The following is a 24339-nucleotide window of genomic DNA, read 5'->3' as shown; positions in this document are numbered from 1 at the left end:
GAATGCTATCATCTCTCCCTGCCTTTTGTAACAGCCAGGACCTGAAAGGCAGCCCCAACATGCAGAGAGTACATAGCTTTAGGCTGTGCCTGGGGGGTATGAGGCCGGACATTAGGAGGAATTTCTCCACGGAAAGGGCAATTAGATATTGGAATGGGCTGCCCAGGGAGGTGGCGGACTCACTGTCCCTGGAGGGGTTTAAGGAAAGACTGGATGAGGCGCTCAGTACTACGGTCTGGTTGTTATGGTTCTGTTACGTGCTGGACTCGATGATCGCAGAGGGCTTTTCCAACCGGATTGATTCTGTGATGGATGCACTGCTGACAACCGAACCAGGGTCTGTGTACCCACCACACCTCCGTACGGAATGCAGGAGGTTAAGGCTTCTTCCAGCAGGGATGGGGTCCTGCACAAAAAGCTAGAGCTGGACTGCTAGGAGGCAATAGAACATTTATGCTATAATGGATTGTGGCACGCCGAGACAAAAGCCCTCTGCAGAGAGTCAGTGACGCGTACAATTAGCATATTTCGCCCGCCAGCGCGGGAGGGAGATACCCACAACAACGTGACCAAGAGCTCTAGAGAGGTTACCCGGTGCACTAAAGTGGGGCACGGATACGGAGAGCGGCTCGTCTCCCCTTCTCCCGCACATTCCGGGCCGGGGAGCCCCGGCCGCCTTTCCCGGCCCCGGCCCCCGCCGCCTCCTCCACACGGCCCCGCCCCGCCCCGCCCCGCGCGCCTGGCCCCGCCCCCGGGGATCGGCGGCGTCCGCGGTCGCCGTGGAAACGGTCTACGTCACCGCGCCCGGCGCCGCCGATTGGCGGGAATTGTTCGAGAAGGCGGCCGAGGGCGGAAGCGGAAGCCGCACGTGGAGCCGGTGAGTGGCTGCCGCAGTTTCTGGAAACTTCGCCTCATTGTCATATTTAAAGCGGCGGCGGCGCCGCTGCGTCCCCTCCCCGCCCGCCCGCCCGCGCACGCTACGGGGACCGGCGGCCGCAGCAGCACCGGGAGCGAGCCGGGCAGAGCGGGGGCCTCCCTCTGGCGCCGGGGCCATGGCCGTGGTGGGCTTTGATCTGGGCTTCCAGAGCTGCTATATCGCCGTGGCGCGGGCCGGCGGCATCGAGACCGTCGCCAACGAGTTCAGCGACCGGTGCACGCCGTGAGTGTAGGGAGGCGGCGGGCAGGGGCCGGTCCGTGCCCGGCGGGGCGCCCGCCGTGGAGAAGCTGCTGGAAGTTTCGCGGTGGGGCGTGGGGGGGTTCCCGCTGTGCGGAGCCAGCGCGTTCCCCGGCACTCGCCGCCTCGGGGGCTGCGGGGGGGTCGGAACAGGGTGGCGGGGCCGGGCGGCAGCCCTCTGTGTGTCCCTCCGAGCCGCTGCGTGCCCCCGTACTCCCTTTCCCGCCCCAGCCCGCTGCGTGCCCCGATCCCCTCAGCCGCTGGGTCCCGCTGTGCGCCCCGACCCTGACCCGCTCTGTGCCCCCGCCTCGGGCCCCACCCGCGTTGTTCCCCTGTGTCTCCCGGTCCCGACCCGTTCCGTGCCCCGGAACCGGAGCGCGTCCCGCGGGCAGTGCCCGTGGCTGTGCGGAGCCGCTCGGGCCGTGCTGCGGCGGGCGGGGAGCGGCGGGAGGATCCCGGGGGGCAGCCCGGGTGAAGTGGGACACGGGCGGACACACGCTCCCACCCGTGCTGCGGAGGGTGGGCTCTGCCAGCTGCTCAGGGCAGCTCTCCCTTAGTCAGAGGTTAGATATAGAAAGCCTCTGGCTCCAAGCAGGAGTTAGTTGACAAGTTGAAGCAGCCATGCACAGACGGGTAGGGTGTAGTCCGGCTGTGAGCTCTGAATTGCGATCATCCTGTTCCACCGTTCGGATAAGCCATTGGGAAAAGTCCTGGATTTGGGCCAAGGCTTTAACATGGATAAAAGTCTTCCTGTAGTTTTTTTACTACAGGAATGACACTTTGAGAGAAAGGCTAAGGTGTTTTATCTGCAGTAGCAGAAAATGAATCCGTGAGAGTTCTCAGTCGTGTTTGTTGTCAGGACCGAGTTAATTAGCCTGTTGTTCTTTCCAGGTCAGTGGTTTCATTTGGATCCAAAAACAGAGCTATTGGTGTTGCGGCTAAAAACCAGGTAGGTCATTTCCTGCTGCAAACTGTTGAAGTACCAGTGTGTGTGTAAAGTGAGTTGTCTGTGTGTATTTAAAGCCAAACAGCCTCAGTTTCTTGTTGAGTCTTTTATTTTAGAAATGCTGCACTATGCTGCCATGCTTTCTTTGGAGAAATGTAGGATGTTTTTGCTAGAATGCTTCTGCTCTCTCCTTCATTAATGTAATACTTTCCAGTGGAATATGTTCAATGTTCATATTCTGACAAGTTAAGGTCACTGGATTTCTTTTCCTAATGATTGTATACAGGATATTCCTTGTACTTGAAGGAAAACATTTTAAATTCTGTATATAGTCCCTTAAATTTAGATGTAAAGGGAGAGCTTTGGCTCAGATTCTTAAAGCTATTTAGGGTACCTTACTACCTTTGGATTTGCTGTAAATTAAGTGCTGCTGGTTTTGAAGGTGCAAGTCCTTATTTTGGTTTTTTGTTGTTTTTGGTTTTTTTTTTTTTTTTTTTTTTTTTGATTGAGGTGCTTTGAAAGATTGAATGTTTTCTTTGTTAAAGTAGTATTTTCAGCTTAGAAAGAGAACTTGATTCCAACAAGTCTCAGAATAACAAACTGGAATGATTAAACAAATCCTTAGGTATTGTGCGTTGTTACATAACTGCTGCTGGGAGATCAAGCATGCAGCCTCAGCTGGCCTGTGCATCTCTCTCATGTAGCAAAGGACTGCAGTGGGTTTCCATGGAGAGAGCACTGGAGGAGACTTTATTCCACTATAATAGCACTCCTCTTAATTTTGAATACCTGAGGCAATACAAATACTTCACATGTTAACAAGCATGGGCACATTCAGTTACAGGTTAGCATTTGGAGTAATGAAGTAAATACATGTGTTTGTGGTTTTTTCTTAAATTTCATTTCAGCATTGCTCTGTTGACTGCTGACATTGTTGCAAGTCAGAAACTAGTATGATTCATTAGTGTGCAAAAATGAGTTGTTACTCAAAATGAGAAATTATCTGAACATGATGTAGTCTCCATAATGTTTCAGTTTTGTTAGATTGTTCTAGTAGGTGCTGTGGAAAACATGAAGGAGGCTGCAAGTGAGCAGATTCTCTCTTAGATTGCATTTACAAGTATGTATTTGCAGTGATGAACACCTGTGACTTTAGTTACCTTCAGACTAACCTGTATGGTGTTACTTGATTGAGTGTTTCATGCTTGGCTCTCCTAGAAGTTGAAGCTAAATATTTTGGCAGGAAAAAAGAATGTAATACTTTAAATGATGAAAGATGACAGATCGTTTATTTCGTAGTTGTAAGTCGTCCAGTTTGGCTGATGACCTAAGATGTGAATTGTGTTTCTTCTGTAAATGTGGAAGTTTCCTGACATGGAGTACTGAGAGTTATGTTTTTGGTGTATTCAGGTGTAGTAGCTACTTAAATCAAGGAATGCAATGATTGTTTTTATTTGAAAAATAAAAAGCAGAAAACCCAAAAGATCCCACAAAATAAAAAGAGGTTTTGACTGGTGACTTTTACGGTGTGATTTTGTGAGAGAACTCAAAATACTCAAAGGTGCTCTCTTTATTTGAGAAATTGCTGCTGGAGCAAATTTTCAGCAAATTTCTGTAACCTTTAGGTAAGCATGGCAGCACTGGAGATGAGAAAAGTACATTAGTTAACAGATCATAATTCTCAGCTTTCTTAATTCTGACTAAGCAGGAAGATATTAAAACAGACCTAATGGCATACAATTACTCTAAAAATATCTTAAGATTGTTCTCTTAGAAAAGGCTTTGAGGTTAATTCTAAATTAGGCTATAAAAGCTGCCAGAGTGTTTGTGCTTCTCTACCCACTACATGGTAATAATTCCTGCTGCTATGTTCTTCAGTCGTACAGCTGTGAAATACGTAGCGTTCAGGCACTCTGGAGTTGTGGCTATACAAATAAATAAAACCATGCTGAGCAACAATCTTCAACACAGGAACCTAACTACTCAATCACATTTAAGTACTGGAATAGTTCCTGGCATGATTTTTGGCCTGTGTTAACTTGTGCTCGTACTATTAATTGCTGAGCACTGTTTGGTGATTGGAATAAACCAAGGATGACTCTCAGCAGGCAATCCAAGTGTGACATCTTTCCACAGACGCAGCTGTCTGAAAATTACTGCTTGTTAGTGGGAGTATGGCCTCTTTTTTTTTGTCAGGGAGCTTTTCTGTAGGAGAACTGTCCTAGTTGAGTAGCTTTTTAATGTAGATGTAGCTCAAATTCCTCTATTCTGTGGTGGAAAATTTTTAATGCAACCAGGAATTGATGCTTTTCTTTGAGGGTAGTGAATGCTAGAAATATTCCTTGGTATGCTCAGCATTTGAGTTGCTATCATGCAGTCTGTTGGTGCCTGCCTAAATCTATTCTGTAGATAATAACACACTTTTGTAATTTCTCTCTAATGAAATAGAATTAAGTCTACTCTGAGATACTTGCATTATCTCTTAGGCTGTTCTTGTTGTCTGGTTTCTGTTGTGCTTTACATTTCTGATAACAAATGCTTCTTTATGTCACTTGCTTGCTCTGGGGAGCTTGCATTGGAGTTTAGCACATATTTCAAGCTAAAATGTTAGCAAAAAAAATTCCAAGTTGTCGATGCACTGTGTTCTTCTTTGGTCTAGTGCAGGAATTTGAGTTTCTGCTAGATGAGTTTGAGCAAGGAAATGATGTGCTTTCAAAGTAGCTCAGAGAGAAAAAAGTAACTATTGAAATATATGGGGACACTTAAGCTTGACACTTAGTAACTAGGAAAGCCCTTGGTTGCACTTTATGTAATAATGTTTAAAGTGGAGGTGGTGTGGCTTGGGTTGGAGGGCCAGCTTCCAGACAGAGAAGCCAGCTTCGTATGTAGTTGCAATCTTTAAACATTTGAATTTGGTCTAAGTTGAATTTCGGTGACAGCAGTGAGGTGCGAGGTGAGTGGCTCTGGTTGCCAGCACAATCAGCAGCAGAGTGCTCCAGTGCGGTGCACAGGGCGGTTTCCTGAACTGGGGGAGTGTCACGGGGAGACAAGAGCTGCCAGAAGCCTGCAGCTGAGTGGTAGTGGCTGATGGGACCTAGGTGGGGCCAGGACCAACAACAGCAGTTTTCCCCAAATAAAAAAGAAGCCCTTAGGGAGCCCTGGTGAGCAGGGTGTGGCTCAGCAGTGTGCAGGAAGGTGCAGAGGCAGTGCCAGCCCAGGCAGGAGCAGTGGTGCCTACCTGGCAGAAAGCCACAGCCCCGCTCAGCTCCACACCGGGCATGGCTGCCCAGACAGCTCTGGCAGGAACACACTGCCAGTACTGGGTGGCATCTGCAGGGTGAGCCCTGCTCTCAGTACCAGTAGTGGGTGGCACCTGTGAGCAAGATGTGGGAATGTGCCCAGGTACTCTTCCACTTAGTGAAGAACTTTGGTGGGAGGTGTGTGGGTTGAGGACTATCAGGGAGCATGAGAGAGAGAGATGATATAGTGGAATTGCACCCTGCCTTCCCTGGGATGTGCCTGGGAGGCAGACCTGACACACAGAGGATTCCTTTCTCTCTCCTCCACCTGCTGGAAAACACTGACTTGAAGTGATAGGGATCAATCTGTCACCAAGGTTAAGTTGGCCTATGTCAAAACTGCTTCCCTGAAGAAAAAGAGGACATTACTGTAGGAGACTCCCTTTGGAAGACAGCAGAAGGCCCAATATGCTGGCAGGAACCACTTCTTAGGAATGTCTGCTGCCTGTCTGGGGTCCAAGTTCCTGCCCTGGTATGGCTGTCAGATAATTATCCATTATTGATTTCTCAGATTGGCAGTGATGAGGTTGCACCAGGAGGTCCAAGGGCAATCAGGAGAGATTTCAGGGCCTTGGAATGACTGCTTAAGGGATCAGGAGCACAAATAGTGCTATCATGTGTTCTCTATCCTTCCAGTTGCAGGAAATGATGGAGGAAACAGGAAGAGCCAGCAGACCAATATCTGAGCTTGGTGCCATTGGCAGAATTTGTGGGTTTTGATCATGGGTCAGTTTACATGACAGCAGGACTGCTAGCAACAGGCAGGGTACACCTGTCTCAGAGGGGGAAAAGGATCTTTGCACAGGAGCTAGCAGGGATCACTGAGAGCTTTAAACCAGATTTGGAGGGGGGAAGACATACAACCAAGTTTGCTAGAGACAAGCCTGGGGGGCACCACAGCAGTGTTTGAAAGAGAGTGAGGTCCTTCTAGTGAGGTCCTTCACTCTGCTGCCGTGGTGGAGATGGGATGGAGATCCATTCAGCAGCAGTGACACAAGGGTTATTACTGATGTGTTTAAAAACTGTAGAAGCTCCTGAGAATGGTCACATAGGAGGTGGGACTTCTCTGCAAAAAGGGGCAGGATCAATAGCCCATGAAGTGCATGCCAGCAGGCATCAATGCCTGCAACACAGGCGATAAAGAGGAGGAGCTGGACACCATTGTGCTGCAGTAAAACTCTGACACAGTTGCCATTATGGCAGCGTGGGGGGGTGACTGGCACAACCGGGGTGTTACTCCTACCTGGTTAAAAACTGGCTGGATAGCCAGGCCCAGAGTGTTATGGTGAATGGAGTTAAATCTAGCTGGCAGCCTATCACCAATGGTGTCCCCAAGGCTCAGTACTGGGGGCCATCCCTATCTGATATTTTATTCAGTGATCTGAAAAAGGGGATCGAGTGCACCTTTAGTCACTTTGGAGGTGAGGCTATGCTGGACTGGAGTGTTGATCTGCTGGAGGGCAGGATGGCTTTACAAAAGGACGTAAACAGGCTGGATTGAACGGTTGAGGACCACTGTGTGAGGTTTAATGAGTGCAGTGTCCTGCACTTGAGTCACACCAACTTCATGTAACACTACAGGGTGGGAGCAGAGTGGCTGGGGAGCTGCCTGGTGGAAAAAGACCTGGGAGTGCTGTTTGGCAGTGGTTGAACATGAGCCTGCTGTGCCTAGGTGGCCAAGAAGGCCAATGGTCCCTTTGCCTGTATCAGCAGTAGTGTGGCCAGCAGGACCAGGGCAGTGATTGTGCCCTGTACTCAGCACTGGTGAGGCCACACCTCAGATCCTGTTCTGGGTTCTGTTTTGGGCCCCTCACTACAAGAGGGATGCTGAGGTGCTGAAGTGAATCCAGAGGAGGACAACGGAGCTGGGGAAGGGTCTGGAGAGCAAGTCTGCTGAGGAGCAGCTGAGGGAGCTGGGGGTGTTTAGCCTGGAGAAAAGGAAGCTCAGGTGTGCCCTTATAATAATCTAAAAGCACAAAATTGCACCAGGAGAAGTTTAGATTGGCTGTTAGCAAAAGATTTTTTTTATCTGAATGGTTTATAAACATCTGAACAGGCTGCCCAGGGAAGTGGTGGAGTCACTATCCTGGGAGATATGTGAAAAGTGTGTGGATGTGGCTCTTGGGGATATTGGTGGACTTGGCTGTGTTAGGTTAATAGCTGGACTTGATCTGAAAGGCCTTTTCCAATTTAAGCGGCTCTATCATTCTAAATTAGTTGACTAAAGTAGTAGACTCTGTTGATCATGTTATTGTTCACCCAGTTGTCTCAAGGTTTCAGAGATGGATAGTTTTATAATCCTTAATAAGTAATGGTCTGTGTCTAACTATTAATGAGCTGATAAAAAGTACCAGACAGCAATTACCAGTGTTAAATAAAGCTGTGACAAGGGAGTGAGCAGTAGTCTGAAAACTTGACCTGTGCTTGGGGGCCTACAGAACAGCACGGAACACTGCAGACTGATTAAGAGTGGATTTCTAACTATCCTGTATTTCTTTACAGCAAATTACTCATGCCCACAACACTGTATCTAACTTCAAGAGATTCCATGGCCGTGCATTTAATGATCCTTTTGTTCAGAAGGAGAAGGAAAAGTTGAGCTATGATTTGGTTCCCATGAAGAATGGTGGAGTTGGAGTGAAGGTAAATCTGCAGTGTATCTTTCTGTGTTGTATAGGTAAATCTGAAGTCTTACATTTCAGCACCTGAAATGAAAATACGAGTTTCTTTTAATTATCCTAAAGGTAGGTTGTTTTAATCTCTCTGTTAAAGGAGAGCTCTTTATGAATAGAAAGCTTTATCTTTAAATAGTGAATATTAACCTTCAAATTAAGGTTCATTTACAAATTATTGCTGAAATGCAAGTTTCCCTGTTGGCAAATTGCACATCTAGCTCAAATGCGCTGGCAGAAAAACTGCTAAGATAATTACAAGGTTGTATGGTTTTACTTCAAAGTATGACTTTCTACCACTTGTGTGGAATTCATTGCAGCAGACCTATTAGGTGTTTTACAAATGCTTTAGAAAATAGTCAGAACTCTTCTTTAGAATGATTGCCTTAGGTGAGTGGCAAGTGTGTCTTTAGCAGACTGCCTGGAGTCAGTTACTAGTTACTTGCAAAAAGGTATTCAAAATCATCTCCTACCACATTGCAGGTTTGGCTCTTGCTTGCCTTTCACGGACTTCACTGATACAATGTCAGCTTTTCATAGAATAGGTGTCATTAATAACATTGTATCCATTTACAGAAATATGTACAATTACTGATAATGAAACCTTGCTGGCATAACAATCAGTGTTGCTTCCCTGTTGAAGACTTTAGCTTGAACTGGTCCCTCATAACTTCAGTATAGATCAGTCTTAAGTAGTGAATAGATCACAGAAAAAAAGGGAAGATGCTTTCTCTTTTGCTGTTTGTGATTTGTGAGGTTAACAGATAAATTCAGACAGAAATTATTGGTTTCCTTTAATCAATGTGTGTAGGAATCTTGTACTGTGAGAGGCTAGTGTTGGGTGAACTCTACTACCTTTTTTTCTTAGGCTGATTGGAGAACAAATTAGTATTTATTTCTATTTAACTGTGGTTAAAAAGTTTTAATAATTGATTCCATAAAATTCAATAAGACTGGGAGGTTTAGAGAACAATTTTTCTATTAAAACCAAAGTGCCTAGTTTTTCCCCAAACCATACAGAGTGAATAAAAGAGAAGTGTTACTTTCAAGCCTCAGCTGTAACACATTACTTCACTTCATCATTGTCATGTATTCTATTGCATGATAAAAATGGTGCTTCAGAATATTTTTTGCTAAGAGAGCAATAAATAGACTTTTTGCTAAGCTTTATCTTAAGCTTTTAGTTGTTTCATGTGCATAGGTGAATTGTTGTTGCACAGTTCTTCCTTTCAGAGACGTCTCATGTATTTGAGCAGAAGGATAAAAATGCTGAGGAAAAATACACAGCAAGTACTTCTGTACATTTTTTGCATTTGGTGTCAGTTTGAAAAATGATGGCTATTTTTACTTAATGGTGTGCCACATTTTAAACTTGTGTCATTTTTGGCAATTTCCTTAATCTATGGAGTTGATACAGTTCTTGATGTTTTAAGACAGGATAGAATTATTGCTTCTAAAAACACTCAGCTGGGAAATTAAATTGTAAACTGAAGTTCTATAATGAAGTAATGAAGCATGTCATGATTCATAGAGTATTAGGCAGCAGTGTATCAAAGAACATTAAATGTATGCAATTTTCCATCAGTTGAACTAATGGAATTATTTTACCTATTCGATCCAGGTCATGTACATGGATGAGGAGCACATCTTCAGTGTGGAACAGATTTCAGCTATGCTATTGACTAAATTGAAGGAGACTGCAGAGAGTAACCTGAAAAAGCCAGTAACAGACTGTGTTATTTCTGTAAGTAATTGTAGTGCACAGGAACATTATGTCTTTTAACTTCAGCTATTGAGGGCATTTTGTTTCTATTCATGCAGAGTGAAAAAGAACTCTGCTAAGCACTTACAAAGAGATTAACCCAAACTAGGTTTAGAGCTTCTGACTTAAAGAAATCCCAGAGCTGCTGCCATATTCCAGACCCTGACTAACTTAATGAACTCATTCTCTTGGAAATGTCTGGACCTTTGGACCCAAAATGTTTCTGGATCCAGGTTTAAATCCTTCTGGAAGAGCTTGCTTTCATGATTAAGCATACAAATTACTCGTTGAAGTAAATACATATGTTTGTGCTTTTCCTTGGATTTAAAACAATTTGATAACAGCTTTGAACAATTTCCTTTATGAAGATTTGCCCTCTGTCAGCTGAAAATTTCAGTTTCTGTCCTGTTTATCTTCATCCTTTCAGCAGACTTTGCTTTGTTTCTTTCACTGTGATGACTGCACAGCAAATGACCTCAGATCAAGATCAGTCATTCCATTGCAAAGCCCCAGTATAAAATAACACCTGCCTCTCTGTTCTCAATGACTCTGAACAAGTCTGTCTCATGTTGCATCTAGGAATATTTAGCTCTGTTATTATTAGAAATGTTGATTCTCCAGTTGAACCTGGAAAGCTAGTTCTTCATGTGTCCCTGGAGGGGGAACATCAGAAGGCACTGTCCAAGGCCAGTGCTAGAGATCTGTAGAAAATTTTTAGCAGAAATTCCTTCATAATTTCTTAGCACTTCTTGCCTGAAGTAATTTCTGCCAAAATAGATTCTCTTCATTTGTTATCCCTTATTTCTTTGCATCTCTGACATCTGTAGTATTGCTGTGTGCTTTTAGTTCCCTCTTTCCTTGTTTGGATAGGAGTCTGCCTGCTAGTTCTGATTAAGGTATTTCATGTCACTGTCTTCATAATACCCAGTTTCACTTTTTGGGCCAGCACTTCCTGTTATTAGCATTTGTATACAAATAAGTCATTTGTTTCTTGCTAGTGTGTGCTCATGTAAACTAGCTGATGCTGGTTTAATTCCATCTCTGAGTAGAATATTTGAAGTGTCAATTCAGTATGGTAGTTGCATTTTAGAGGCTTGAAGGAAGTATCTTCCTCAAAGTGGAGGAATAGATACAATTTTTAAATTAATACTTTCAAATAAGTGGTCTAATGTCTCATTTTCTGGAAATAACTTTGTATTCTCACCTACTTTCTTCAGGTTCCATCATTTTTCACAGATGCTGAAAGGAGATCTCTTCTGGATGCAGCTCAGATTGTTGGTTTGAATTGTCTTAGATTAATGAATGACATGACAGCAGGTAAGTAGGATAAAATAGCAGTTCCTGCAATTGACAAGTGGGATAGAGGGTGCATTTAAATACTTCAAGAAAAAGGGCTGACTTGAAAAGGCAAATATAAATATTTGAAAAACTTGCTGTTCTTTTTTTGGTTTAACGTCTTCTGTGTGAATGGGTAGATGAGATCAAGCTCCATTGATAATTATCTCCCTGAGCACTTATTTAGGAGTCACTCCATGTGCCTGGATTACTTGTTCATTTGGTGTATTGCCCAGATGCACAGCTGCAGGAGTTAGACACTCCTAAAGGAAGTTCCTTGATTAAACATCAACACCTCATAACTTCCAAGGCTTTTTTTTCAGTATAGTCAGGATTTTAAGCAGACACATGGCTCTGCTGACCATTTATACAACTCTCAGACAAAACTTCCCAGCTTGGAAGATAATCACTGGAAATACAAAACTGGGTTTGGGTTTTGTTGTTAAGATGTTCTGTGTTTTTGAGTACTTTGCAGGGCAAAAAGAAAAAAACCCAAACAAATGCTGAGAGAGCATATACATGACTAAGGGAGTATGTTCTGCTTTTCAGGTCCTACAGTTTAGATTAATGGAACAAAGCTTCCACGAAGATAGTGTATGTTGCACAGGTGTATGTCTGGATTTGTCTTTATGCTTTTGATCGTACAGCTTAATGTTCACGGGGTTGTTGTGGTATGCCACTGGAAATTAGAGATTGTGTGGATAATATCTGATACTACTTTTGCAGTGGCTCTGAATTATGGAATTTATAAACAAGACCTTCCAGCTCCTGAAGAGAAGCCACGGATAGTTGTGTTTGTTGATATGGGACATTCTGCATTTCAAGTATCAGCCTGTGCATTCAACAAAAGTAAACTGAAGGTAGTAAGATTAAGTGGAAATTAAAATGTTTACCAGCAATTAGAATCAAATAGCCTGCCAATCTGCCTTCTTTTTTAAATTCTTAAATAATTTAATTCATGGAAAGTGGCAACAAGTCAAAAGGCAAAGGTTTTCATCAGTATTCTTCATTTCATTAGAATTGTTTCAAACAGGATGTAAATTTCTTGCATTACACAAATGTAAGATAAATAATACTAGTGCTATAATTTATTTTGCTTTATCTAAATGAGTGTGTGTATGGATGAAAACTTTGAATACTTAGGATTGTCAGTTACTTACTTAGTCTTTTTTTCCTCTGTAAAAGTGAAGATCAATTTTTGGCTGATGTAACTGTGCATTGGAAGATGGGGACAGGTCAGCCTAACATTATTTTGAAGCAAGGACTTGCTGATACTGGAAGACTGCTATTCCCTGTGATTTTATTAGTGTTAAACTAAATAATTGTGTTCTTTTAAACTAGGTACTTGGGACAGCATTTGACCCTTTCCTTGGTGGGAGAAACTTTGATGGAAAGCTGGTAGATTACTTTTGTGCAGAAATAAAATCAAAGTACAAACTAGATCCAAAAACCAAAGTTCGGGCTCTTCTTCGTCTGTATCAGGAATGTGAGAAACTGAAGAAACTAATGAGTTCAAATAGCACAGACATTCCCCTAAATATTGAGTGTTTCATGAATGATACTGATGTATCTGGAAAAATGAACAGGTGAGTTCTGTACAAGACAGGCATTTGCTTTAGTGGCCATTTTTTTAAAGAAGTGTTTCTTTCAGTGTTTGGAAGAAACTTAATGTGCTAAAATTAAGTGTAAGTGCTGAATAGCTGTGACACTTTGTAATAGCTAAGGCTGGGAAATGGGATGTTCAGCTAACCTGAGTAATGTTTCAGTGCAATAACATACCTAAAAGTTTAGATTCTTTTTGTAGAATATGGTTCTAAAACCATGGATTGATGCTTGCAAACCAGAAGGTTGGTTACATATTTTAACTTTCTGCATATTTTAGGTAACTTAAATCCCATACTCTCTTAAGATAGCAACAATTTCAGCTTTGTTTCTTTTTTCTGTTCTTAGTGTACTATGGATATTGATAGAGAAATGGAGGGCAGAAACAGTGCTGATGGATGATGACTTGATTATGGTCCAAGTGTAAATGAAGTCTGTCTCTCATACACATGTTCACAGGCATGGCTTCATTTGTTCTGTAGCTGCTGCTAAGAGTGGTGGGTTGTTTTTCTTCCAGTGTTTAGGCAACAGTTTTTCATGATAAAGGAAGTGTCAGTGTTTTCTGATTTATCTGTAACCTTTGCTCTGAGGCAAATACATAGCAGCTGCCCAAACAAAACCTTTATCTTATTTAACTGCATTGATAGTAGCTTAGGAAAACTTGAAAGCAGCTGTTTGTGTACTACGCTGTCTGTGGTTGCCACTTTGGCCTACTCACAGGAGTTTAGCTTTAGGTCTCTGTAGTGTCGCTAACCAACCTAGTCAGCATCAGTTTGGAAACAAATACCAGGCAAGGTTCTTGTGGGACAGGCATTCTTTAGTTAATTCCATTTTTTTTTTCTTAGGTCACAATTTGAAGAATTGTGTGCTGACCTGCTGCAGAGGATAGAGATGCCTCTGCTTTCATTAATGGAACAAACACAGCTGAAAGTGGAAGATGTAAATGCTGTGGAGATTGTGGGAGGAGCAACTCGTATTCCTGCTGTCAAGGAGAGGATTGCTAAATTCTTTGGCAAGGATGTCAGTACAACACTGAATGCAGATGAAGCCATAGCTAGGGGCTGTGCTCTGCAGGTATAGTACTGGCAGCACTTGATGAAATTAAAAGATGTATTTCTTCCATGAATAGGAAGAATAGGTCAAGCAGTTAGGAAGAATTGTAGAAGTGGTCCATTTTAAAGTACTCAAAGGAACGTACATGTTCACTAGGTCTTTTTATGGGACTGTACTGTTTAAAAAGACCAGAGTACTCCTCCCTGGTGCAGTACCCTATTGCAGGGTGCATTCTGTAAGCAGCCCAATCTGCTCTTAAGAACACAATCTAGAGATCTTTAATGCCAAAAATTCAAGTTGCTGTGAAGCTGAAAGTTACTTTTACTCAACAAGGTATAAGATCTGTGGAGAGCCCAAACTACTGCAAGTTTGACTTTCCTGGTATCCAGCTTGCTATTAATGTGAAACAGGTTTTATTCTGTCTCCCTCCCATTTTTACTGTTTCCAGCTATATTTTACAAGCAAACCACACATTCTGTATTCTTTCTTTTCTCCTTTAACTTCTTGTCTTATTTCACCCTCTTCTCTTTGACTTGTTTCTTTACTCTGTCTCACTGACAGTTTTCCATTGCCAGCAATCAGTTGTGTTCAGGGAAAGAAGCAAGACCCTTTGGATAAACACTTGTTTTAGGAGTAAGCACTGCAGAATTTCCCTTTTTTATAGTCCTGCTATTTCCTTAGTGTTACCTTTACTCACAAGCTGCAAAAGACCTGCTAACACAGCACATAAACACTTGTGTGTGAGATTTCTCTTCTCATACTGCATTGAAATTGAGTATTGAAATAGTTCTGTCTAGTAAAATCAATACAGTTTTCACTTGTTTGAAAATTTTTTACTGTCATGTCTAGTGGAGTAGAGGAGTTAACCAGCTTTAATGCAAGCTTTTTTGTTGTTTGTTTATTTTTTTTTTTCAGTGTGCCATTCTTTCTCCAGCTTTTAAAGTGAGAGAATTTTCTGTGACAGATGCTACACCTTTTCCAATATCTCTGCTGTGGAACACAGAAGCAGAGGACACTGAAGGGTAGGTAGCTCAGACTACCATTCCATGAAGCTTTTGACCTTCATAATTCAGGGGTCATGTTCTTGCTTGCACTTAAACTAGGATTTTGGCATTCTCATGCAGAAAACCCATAGGCATGTACCAGAGATGGTTTACAGGGAAGATTGTAAAGACATAGGTTGAAATTTGAACTGTAATTCCTCATTTGTAAAAACATAAAGATTTTTAAAAAGTGAGAGAGCTACCAACTAGTATCTGGTCTTGCCTTTATCTGGTTGTCAGGATTAGAAATATAAAATTAGATCAGTGCTTGGGTCCTGATTCCACTTTGCCTTCTGGCTTTTCATTTTTACTCAAGGTGTTCCTGACACCTAAGATTCTTGATTTATTAGTAATGTTAGGTACTATGGAAATATTGTGAACTTATATGGATGCTATTTATCTGACTGCAGGAGCAATTTAACACCTAGCAAAAAATTTAACATTTGTAAGAGTGATTTCTTGCTGCAGTCTCTTATGACTGACATCTGTTACTAATTGTGCCATGCCTGTGGAAAATGCAGTTGTTTTCTAGGATGGAAAGAGCTCCATGTTCAACCTGTGGAAAAATCATGGTTCTAGAGGGATCTGTTCATACTTTTTTCATATTTTGTAGTTCAGCCTTTTTTTTCTTCCTGTCTGTTTTCTGTGGAGGTGCAGGGCCTAATTGTTCTGTCACTTATGAGAGCAGCCTGTGGGTTCCTGTTCTAGGTAAAGCTCTCATTTTCTCACATCTGGGTTATTAGATGAGATCTTCCACAGTTAGGAGACAAAACTTAGTTGGAAATTGGGATCAGGCTGGCATAATAGCGGACATGCCATAGAACATGAAGTAAAGCTGGTTGTTTTTCTGTCATGTTGAGGAATGAATAATAATCTGGTGTCAGGGTTCTCAACTGAGCCATGGAACGTAAATGAGCAAGGAATTAACAGGGCTATAATTATCCCTTTGAGACTAAGGAAGGGTGCAAATTATGATTCAAAATACACTATTTCTCATTACAGTAGAGAACAGTACAAGTTCTCATTACAGTAGAGAACAGTAAATCCTTTTCCTTGCAGTACAGTAGTGAAGTGTCTTTATTGGAAATGTTCAGAGGGGTAAATGTTTCAAAACATGATATTCCTCTAAAGAGTTCTGACCCTATATCAAAACCTTCCAGCTCAAATACACTGCTAAAAGTGATACTTTTCCCTTAATTACAGAGTTCATGAGGTCTTCAGCAGAAATCATGCAGCACCCTTTTCTAAGGTACTTACATTCTATAGGAAAGGTCCATTTGAGCTAGAAGCTTTTTATTCTGATCCTAATGGAGTCCCATATCCTGAGTCAAAAATTGGTAAGTAGTTGTCCTGGAAATAGTGTTGTCTCCAATAGAACAATTTGAAATCAAAGAGTAACTGTTGTACAGTATGGTTATGATGTATATATTCAGGCTTTTGTCTCTGAAGGACTCAGAACGTTCCCATTCCCGAGACAACTGAATCAGTATTTTTTATTTTTCTTGCTTATAATGTTGCTTTGGCTGAAGGAAGAAATGAGGGGGAGCAAATCAATGCCTACAACTAAAATGTGGTTATGACTACTAAAGATAGCTTTTTGACTTTTTTAATCTTTTCTGTTTTGTCACTGAAGCAAGCTAGGAATAATTGAATAATATCTCCTGTATATAAAAAAAACATGTCTTGAATAACTAGTTGTTGTTTTTACCTATGCCTTCTGGGACTGACATAATGCTGAGTAACTTCTAATCAAAGCAGCCTGAAATAGTGGCAGCTACAAGACTACAGTATTGATTTGTCTATGTAACACTTCTAAGCAGTTCTTTCATACTTTTTGACAAATTGCAGCACTCGACAGTGTTAATACTTACAAAGAGCTTACGACATGGTTAGCTAGACGAAGACTGATGGTAAAGACAGGCCAATTAAATAATTGTTCTTGAGTTCTAAACATGCAATTAAATGTTGTTTATTTGCATGCCATGTATTTTGAAAAACCAGCACGAGAGAAGGACTTATTACAAGCACAAGTAGTGACAGTACAAGGGGGAATAGCTTTAAAAACTGCAGGAGGGCTAGTTTAGATTAGATATTTAGAGCAAACTCTTTGCTGTGAGGATGGTGAGGCACTGGAATAGGTTTCCCAGAAAAGTTGTGGATGCCCCATCCTTGGAGGTATTTAAGACCAGGTTGGATGAGGTCCTGAGCAACCTGGTCCAATGAAAGGCAGGGGGTTTGGAATGCAGTCTTTAAGGTCACTTCCAACCCAGGCCATTCTGTGATTCTCTGACTGTATTCTGTAGTTACAGACACATCAGACTGCCTTTTGTGGCTAACTCTTACCATAAAGACTGATGGTGGGGTTTGTCAGTGTTCAGTTAATTTGGCTTTGACAAATGAGAAACTGTTTATCTGCTGTTCTGAAAACTGGTAAGAACAGAACTGAATATCAGATTTGTTTCAACTCAGTTGCCAGTTAATTCTTTGCTCAGAACAGAATTATTGCTATGACTAATGGGTGAAGTAGTAGTTCTAATGAGACTGGCAAAAAAGAGAACAGGTCACACAACTCCAGTATTATTTGATTTACAAGAGAGAGGACTATATTCCATAGCCTGTGAGAAAGGCAGGTAAAAGCTTGTGCATTTGTGATCTAGATCTGTTGCTGAAGGAATGGTGTGTGCAAATATGTATATTTGGCCTGTGAATTTGGGCAGCTTGTACTTTGCAGCTAAGTGAGCATTCTGGTCTCCAGGTCACTCTTGGTAATCCATGCATAAGGAAAAATGTCTGCAATGTCCTGTTAATGTCAAGGACATCTGATTCTTCATTTACTGTTGAGCTAATTGTCTGTCTATTAGTTTCACAATGCTTGTTTCAAATATTACAGTAGTTACAGAACAGTTATGTTCTGCCCAAGAATAAAAGGTAATGGCAGACTGGCATGGATGTTAGAAGCTGTAAGGAAAGCCTCTAGAAATATTCTTTGTGTGTTGGGCAGTAACTTGTTTTAGAAAGGCACCACTTAATATTGACATTACACTAAGCCCTTCAGTAGTTTTCTTTCAGCCCACTAGTAACACAGAGAGCACCAGTTTTGTATTTACCCTGTATTAGTTGTGTCAGGAGAACCTACTCTTCACTTTATAAGGTGAAGTTAGCTGAAAAGCAGTGTACTTTGGTTTTGTTGGGGTTTTTTTTTTCTGGTAGTACTGATTTAATTTGAGGGACCATGAGTTTAGCATGGAGGCTTCATGAAATATTTAGAAAAGTTTGTCTATGAAAAAGGGAGATGTTTTCCTGGCTCTGTAATATTACCTATTTAATTCCACTGTGTGAGTTTTGATTCTTTTGCTTTTAGGTAGGTATGTTATCCAGAATGTGGCAGCCCAGAAAGACGGAGAGAAGTCTAAAGTCAAAGTGAAAGTCCGTGTCAATACTCATGGCATTTTCAGTGTGTCCACTGCATCTATGGTAGAACCAGTTAAAAGTGAAGAGTGTGAAGATGTCAGTGTTGAGACTGAAGTGGAAGCTCAGGACCAGAGGTCTATTGAAAACTTCAGTGATGTAAGTTGACCTTTCTTGTGTGTGAATGTCCTTAATGATTGATGAAAGGGTGTTCTGCTGTTACATACTCTGTAAGAAAAATACCTTCCTCTAAGGAAGCAAAAGGAGATTAATTTTAAGATGTGTGTAGCTGTCAGGAAATTGTCTTTACAAGAACAGGAGATAATTTATGCTATCTTGAAAGTGTGTGGATTTCAAAACCAGTTATTGTGTGAAGTGCCAAATAGTGACAGGTTGTTTGAGGGTGGGGTTGCTTACAGCTGCCATAGTTATCCAACTGTTCCAAACAGGAAAACTAGATTTGGATTGTTAATTATCCATGCACTTTGTCGTGGAAGAATTTGTATGTAACCCTTTGTATCAGTAAAGTTTTTTGAAACTTTTTGTGAAAGGGAAAGCTGAATTGTTTTCTACAGCATCGAAGGAGAGGGGAGCACTGGGGAATAATGCACATTGTTATAGTCTACTTGATCTTTTAATAGTTTTGAGGGGGAAAAAGTAAACATTATGACTCAAGAAATTAAAAGCCCCTTTTTGTAAGAGAAAGTGGTCTCACGTGCACACACGCACACAAGTATTGTGCAGCAAGCCTGGCACTGGTAACATTTTCATGAACTCCTTCTGAACTTGCACCCAGTCTGTATCTCCAGAGCTGAAGCGTGTGTGTTTCTGCGTGTGCACAGAATGCTGTGTAGGGCACTTTGTACCGTACGTGCGTCAGAAGTGACGTGCCCTATACGTAAATGCAAGTGCACATGCCTTCTACATCCTTTGTGCCTGGGCTTTCATTTCAGAAAAATATCCAGCAAGAGAACAGTGAGGCTGGAACACAGTCCCAGGTACAAACTGATGGTCAGCAAACGTCTCAGTCTCCCCCTTCATCAGAACCTCCCTCTGAAGAAAACAAAATCCCAGATGTCAAGAAAGTGAGTGACCCTTTAACTCTGTTGAAAATGTTATCCTATATAATGGCTTTTAAAATGGTAATATATTACAGGAAAAGTAGGAACTTGGTGTTGGAACCTTTTTCATTTTCACACCTTTACTAAGTGAAAAATAATATCTGTATCTTGTGATGATTTCTGTACAGAGTTTGCAAAAGGATTCCTGCAAGAAGCCTTTCTCTACCACTTCCATGTCTTCTTGCAGTGTTGGACAACTCGTTTATTTGGGTTGCAGACATTTGAATTTAAACAGCACTTAAAGGCAAAGCTTATTAGGCCTGCTGAAGAAAGCTGGGATCAGGAATTCATAAACCTAAAAGGAAACAATCAGTGTGAAACATTTGTCTGCATGTTATTGCTAGTGATTTCATTTTTTTCATCTGTATGAGATGAAAAATGCTTTGGGTTAAAGTCTTAAGGCCATCATCATTAGTGAACTGCTATGTTACACATGAACACTTCTGGAAAATCTGCAAACACAGCATATATCTGAGGAAAGTCCTTGCTGCAGCTCAGTGCTTACTGTCTTGAAACAGACTCTAAGGAGACTAGGATAGGAGGTGGAGTCCCCAAAAGGAAAGTGCCTCACGAGCGTATTTTGAAGATTTTAAAAGAACATGGAAAAACCTTTGTGTGTTCTTCCTCTGAATGTATCTTTCATCATAGCAGTACTTCATCAGAAAGAAGTCAGGAAAATTATCTTATTTTTCTTCTTTCTAACTCAGACAAATGAGAAGAAAGGTGATCAGCCCCCAGAAGCTAAAAAACCCAAGATAAAAGTGAAGAATGTGGAACTGCCCATTGAAGCTAACTTGGTTTGGCAGTTAGGAAAAGATCTCCTCAATATGTATATTGAAACAGAGGTGAGTTAGTGTGGTTTAGACTGCTTTCTTGTGTGCAGTTATTAACCATTCACCTGCTTCTCAAGGCAGCCTCTGTTCTTGTTCCGCCACCCTGGAGTGTGGGCTCAGTTAACAGTGAGCTAACATGCTGTCTGCCTTCTAACACATAACTGACAAATGTTTATCAGAAAGACTGAAGTGTCCTTTACAGCAATTAGTATCAGAACACTGATCCATGGAATGGCATCACAGATTCATTTAAACTGTTATAATCCAGAGAAGTGCAACTCATTTCTTCAGATGAGTCTACTGCATAATAATGAGAATTTCAACAGTTACATGAACCAAGGCCTGTGGGAGACTTTACGGGAGCTGTGCTTCGTAGAATGCTGTTTGAACATTGTTATTTTTTAATTAAAATATTTTCTGTGGTATACAGGGCAAGATGATTATGCAAGATAAACTGGAGAAAGAAAGAAATGATGCAAAGAATGCAGTGGAGGAATATGTATATGAGTTCAGGGACAAGTTGTCTGGACCATATGAAAAGTTTGTTTGTGAAAAGGTAGGTTATGGTTTCAGGAACTTCTCTGAAAATACCAAGTATCTGTTTTGTATACCTTGGTTAAACTTGCTCAAAGCCACCCTAAACATAGCTGCAAAACCAGAACTTCAGTTGAATGATGGCAATGACTAACCCAGAATAAGGCTTAGGTGTAACAAATACATATCCCTGAAAAAAGATCTTGTCACAAATGGAGTTAAGTTTTGCTTCCAATTGGAACTGGTGACTGGAAGGGGGAACTGTGTTGCTTTATGTGTAACCAAAACCATGAATTAGTTACACCCCAAGCATTGGCCTAATCAAAGACAAAAGTCTGTAAAGGCTACCTTTGTTGTAGATGTGTGTTTCTTAGTCTGGAAGCTGGCATGGTTTAAGTAACTAAATTAGGCAAAAGCTGCAGTAGAAATTAAATTTTTATACAGGAGGCTAAGGATTCATGTGTATATTTACCTCTGTTATGTTCCTTCAAAACAAACATGGTTGATTGGTGTGTATTTCAGTGTTTGATGTGTTGAATTATATTGACACACAGGATCTGCAGGGATTCTCTGCCCTCCTAGCAGAGACAGAAGGCTGGCTGTATGAAGAGGGTGAGGATGAAGCAAAGCAGGTGTATGTAGAAAAATTAGAGAATTTAAAGGTAGGCCTGTTAATATGCCTGAAAAGCAAAATTTCCAAAAGACTGTGCTAAACAACATTAATGAATGTTAATGAATCACATAAACATGGAGGAATTGCTTTTTCTAGAAATTAGGTACTCCGATTGAAATGCGCTTCCAAGAGGCAGAGGAGCGACCAAAGCTATTACAAGAATTGGGACACAGGCTCCAGTACTATGCTACAATAGCTGGGGAATTCAGGAATAAGGTAAGTGGCCTTTTTTTAACCACAGTGCTTCTGCGAGGCTCATTGGCTGGAGGGCTTCAAATGCACTTTCAGATGAGCTGTGAACTACTGCTATATAGGTCACAAATTTAACACCACAAATGTTTCCCAGTACTCAAAAAATCTCATGCAGTGTGTCATATCTTCAGTTGCTTGATACTTCTGGATGTTTTCAGGCTAAAGAGGGTGTTCTAATAAAGAGTTTAGACTTGTGGTCTGATTCTTGACCTTTAAAAAACTGATCTGTTTTTTAGAAATGTGCTCTCTTTCAGGGACAAGAATTATTGTATGGTGAGAGGCATTAGTGTAAAACCTAGCTGCAGATAAAGTAAAAAACACAATTTTGTTATATGTGGATATTTGGGGTTTGGTTCTTTGTGGGGTTTTTGTTTGGTTTTTTTTTCATTGGTATTTGTAGATTATGTTCTTGATAAGCTTTGCAGTCTGAAAATTTGCTCCTTGAATTTCAGCTTAAAGAATTTTAATAGGATGGCTTTCAACACTCAGACTAATTAAACCTGATACTTAACATCAGAAACAATTATGTCTTCACAGCTATAGATTACGAAATTAAGTGAAATCATTAGTAGTGTTACATGTGATATAGCTAGCATCATTGTAAATAGTATATTTAAAAACTTGGTTTTATTTAAGAATTCTAAATATGGATTCATTGGTTGTGTTGCTGGGTAGGTCCTTCTCCTGATAGTAGTTAATTGTGTAACTGTAGCATTGTAGGGAATGCTAAAGTTGAAAACTGTGGTCCTTTCCCTGTACATCAGAATCTCAATGTCTAAACTATCTTGGGCACAGGTAGCTCCTCCAGAACGGGAGGGAATATTTTATCAGCTTTTTAAAGTATGTTATATTTTATTACATGACCTTTTTGTGAATCTTCTATGCCCTCTGTGAATCAGATTTCTTGTTCATTTGGGTAAAGGAAGCTTTATATTCACATCTGTATTTTCTGTTGTCTCTGGCTGTAATGGATCTCCCTTGTGGCTAACTTCTATTTGTTTTGACCATTGGAAGAGATTTACAAGTTATAAATAATTGAGATAGACTTGTTAGCATAACTTCATCATGTTATTAACACTTGACAGTTATTAACTGATACAAAATGTTTGTATTTGGACAGGATGAGAAATACATCCATATCGATGAGATGGAAATGATGAAAGTAGAGAAGTGTGTTAGTGAAGTGGTAGAGTGGATGAATAATGCTGTGAGTGCACAGGCTAAGAAGAGCTTAGATCAGGATCCAGCTGTACATTCAAGTGAAATTAAGGCAAAGCTACAGGTAAGTACCATAAGAAACTATCTTTAGAGGTTGGTGCTAAAAGTAGACTGGTATCTGTGCCTTTTGTCTTCCCCGGTTTCATCTCACTGCTCTAGTGTTCTTGAAAGGTAGAAAGTATGGAAAGGAGGAGATCCAGCAGAAAGAAGAGGAGCTCTAGTGTACTGTATACAATTTTGTGGAGCTCATTGATATTTTGTCTTTCAGTCGCCTTAAAAACTCAGGTTGTTTTTCAGTGTTTTACTGAGAGACAAAATAGTATTGAGAGAAACCAATATGAAATCCAAAATACTTAGTTGAACTTTGCTCACAGAACATCAGAAACTATACCAGTTAATTTATTTCAGAGTACACTAAGTACTTGTCAGTTTGGACTCAGGGGAACAAATGCAGAAGCCAATTTCAAACAGTTTTTTGGACACAGGACTTTTTGCACTAGTGAAGCGGGTGGCTCCTTTATACACATTCTGCCCACATTTCTTCCATCTTTTTTAGGAGTTAAACAATGTCTGTGAGCCTGTTGTGACGCAACCAAAACCAAAAGTTGACTCTCCTAAGGAGGAAAACCCATTAAGTGAGCAGAGTGATTATAAAAGTGAAGACATGGGAGATGATAAAAATTCTGAAATGCCTCAGCAAAATGGCGAATGTCATCCAAATGATCAAAACACCATTAACATGGACCTGGACTAAGCCACTGCACTTGCAGCAAATTATTTCATCCCATGACAGAAGATGTTTTGGCTGTCATATGTGATGGGGGAGGGAATGCATTGTTTTGGAAACTATTTATATTTTTTTCTTAAGACTTGTCTGGGAATATGTTATGTTGTGGGAGGAAGAATAGTAAAGTGTTGGTCATGACTATCCTAAAAGGAAAATTGCCTTGGTAACTTTCAGATTCCTGTGGAATTGTGAGTTCATACTAAGCTTCTGTGCAGTATTTAACCATTTGCATCACTAAAGATGAAAAGAAGCCCTTGCTTTGAAATGTACTGCTCCTTTAAAAGGTTGTGATCAAAACACTCGTAGGCATTTGTAGATGCCAAGGTAGTTTTCTTTTGTCTGGACATCTAATTGGGTATGTCAGAAAAAGCCAGTGTCTGTCCCTTTCACAAGGACTTTGCAGAAGAAATCCTTCTGTCTGAGATTTTTGATTGTTGCAGTCCAAAGTACTTATCAGGTAATGAGATGGTGAAATGTGTTAGTAGCATGCAGAAACGCTTACGTTTCATCTCTTGCTAAACAATACATTTTTCATGTGGGGTACATAAAATGAAGGAAATGCTAATTCTGTTAGTGTTATTGTGAAGCTTTTTAAAGAGCTTTGAAATAAAGTTCATTTTACTGGTA

The 24339-nt window shown here is 41.1% G+C and overlaps 1 protein-coding gene across 2 annotated transcripts; it reads left to right on the top strand.

Annotated features, from left to right (window-relative positions):
* Positions 1 to 966: 966 nt before the first annotated feature.
* Positions 967 to 24339, top strand: HSPH1 (heat shock protein family H (Hsp110) member 1). Of its 2 annotated transcripts, XM_058823399.1 has the most exons (18): positions 967 to 1159; positions 2066 to 2123; positions 7922 to 8062; positions 9713 to 9835; positions 11071 to 11170; positions 11915 to 12048; positions 12530 to 12774; positions 13636 to 13864; positions 14759 to 14865; positions 16090 to 16223; positions 18248 to 18453; positions 19248 to 19379; positions 20123 to 20260; positions 20679 to 20804; positions 21337 to 21444; positions 21552 to 21671; positions 22828 to 22989; positions 23482 to 24339. In XM_058823399.1, exons 1-18 carry the CDS (start codon positions 1053 to 1055, stop codon positions 23677 to 23679), a joined length of 2568 nt encoding a protein of 855 aa, XP_058679382.1. In that variant the 5' UTR covers positions 967 to 1052; the 3' UTR covers positions 23680 to 24339. The 2 variants fall into 2 exon arrangements, with proteins under 2 accessions (XP_058679382.1, XP_058679390.1); XM_058823407.1 differs by lacking the exon at positions 19248 to 19379.

The sequence above is a fragment of the Ammospiza caudacuta genome, chromosome 2, assembly GCF_027887145.1.
Source record: "Ammospiza caudacuta isolate bAmmCau1 chromosome 2, bAmmCau1.pri, whole genome shotgun sequence".
NCBI classification, from domain to species: domain Eukaryota; kingdom Metazoa; phylum Chordata; class Aves; order Passeriformes; family Passerellidae; genus Ammospiza; species Ammospiza caudacuta.
Note: the sequence above shows the minus strand (reverse complement) of the source record. Positions and strands in the feature narration are given on the sequence as shown.

Excerpts from the sequence above, each read along its gene's own strand:
- HSPH1 (XM_058823399.1), top strand. The coding sequence starts at position 1,053 with ATGGCCGTGGTGGGCTTTGATCTGGGCTTCCAGAGCTGCTATATCGCC. Across the intron at positions 1,160-2,065 it reads TTCAGCGACCGGTGCACGCC|GTCAGTGGTTTCATTTGGAT; the intron begins GTGAGTGTAGGG and ends TGTTCTTTCCAG. Across the intron at positions 20,805-21,336 it reads AAAAGTTTGTTTGTGAAAAG|GATCTGCAGGGATTCTCTGC; the intron begins GTAGGTTATGGT and ends ATTGACACACAG.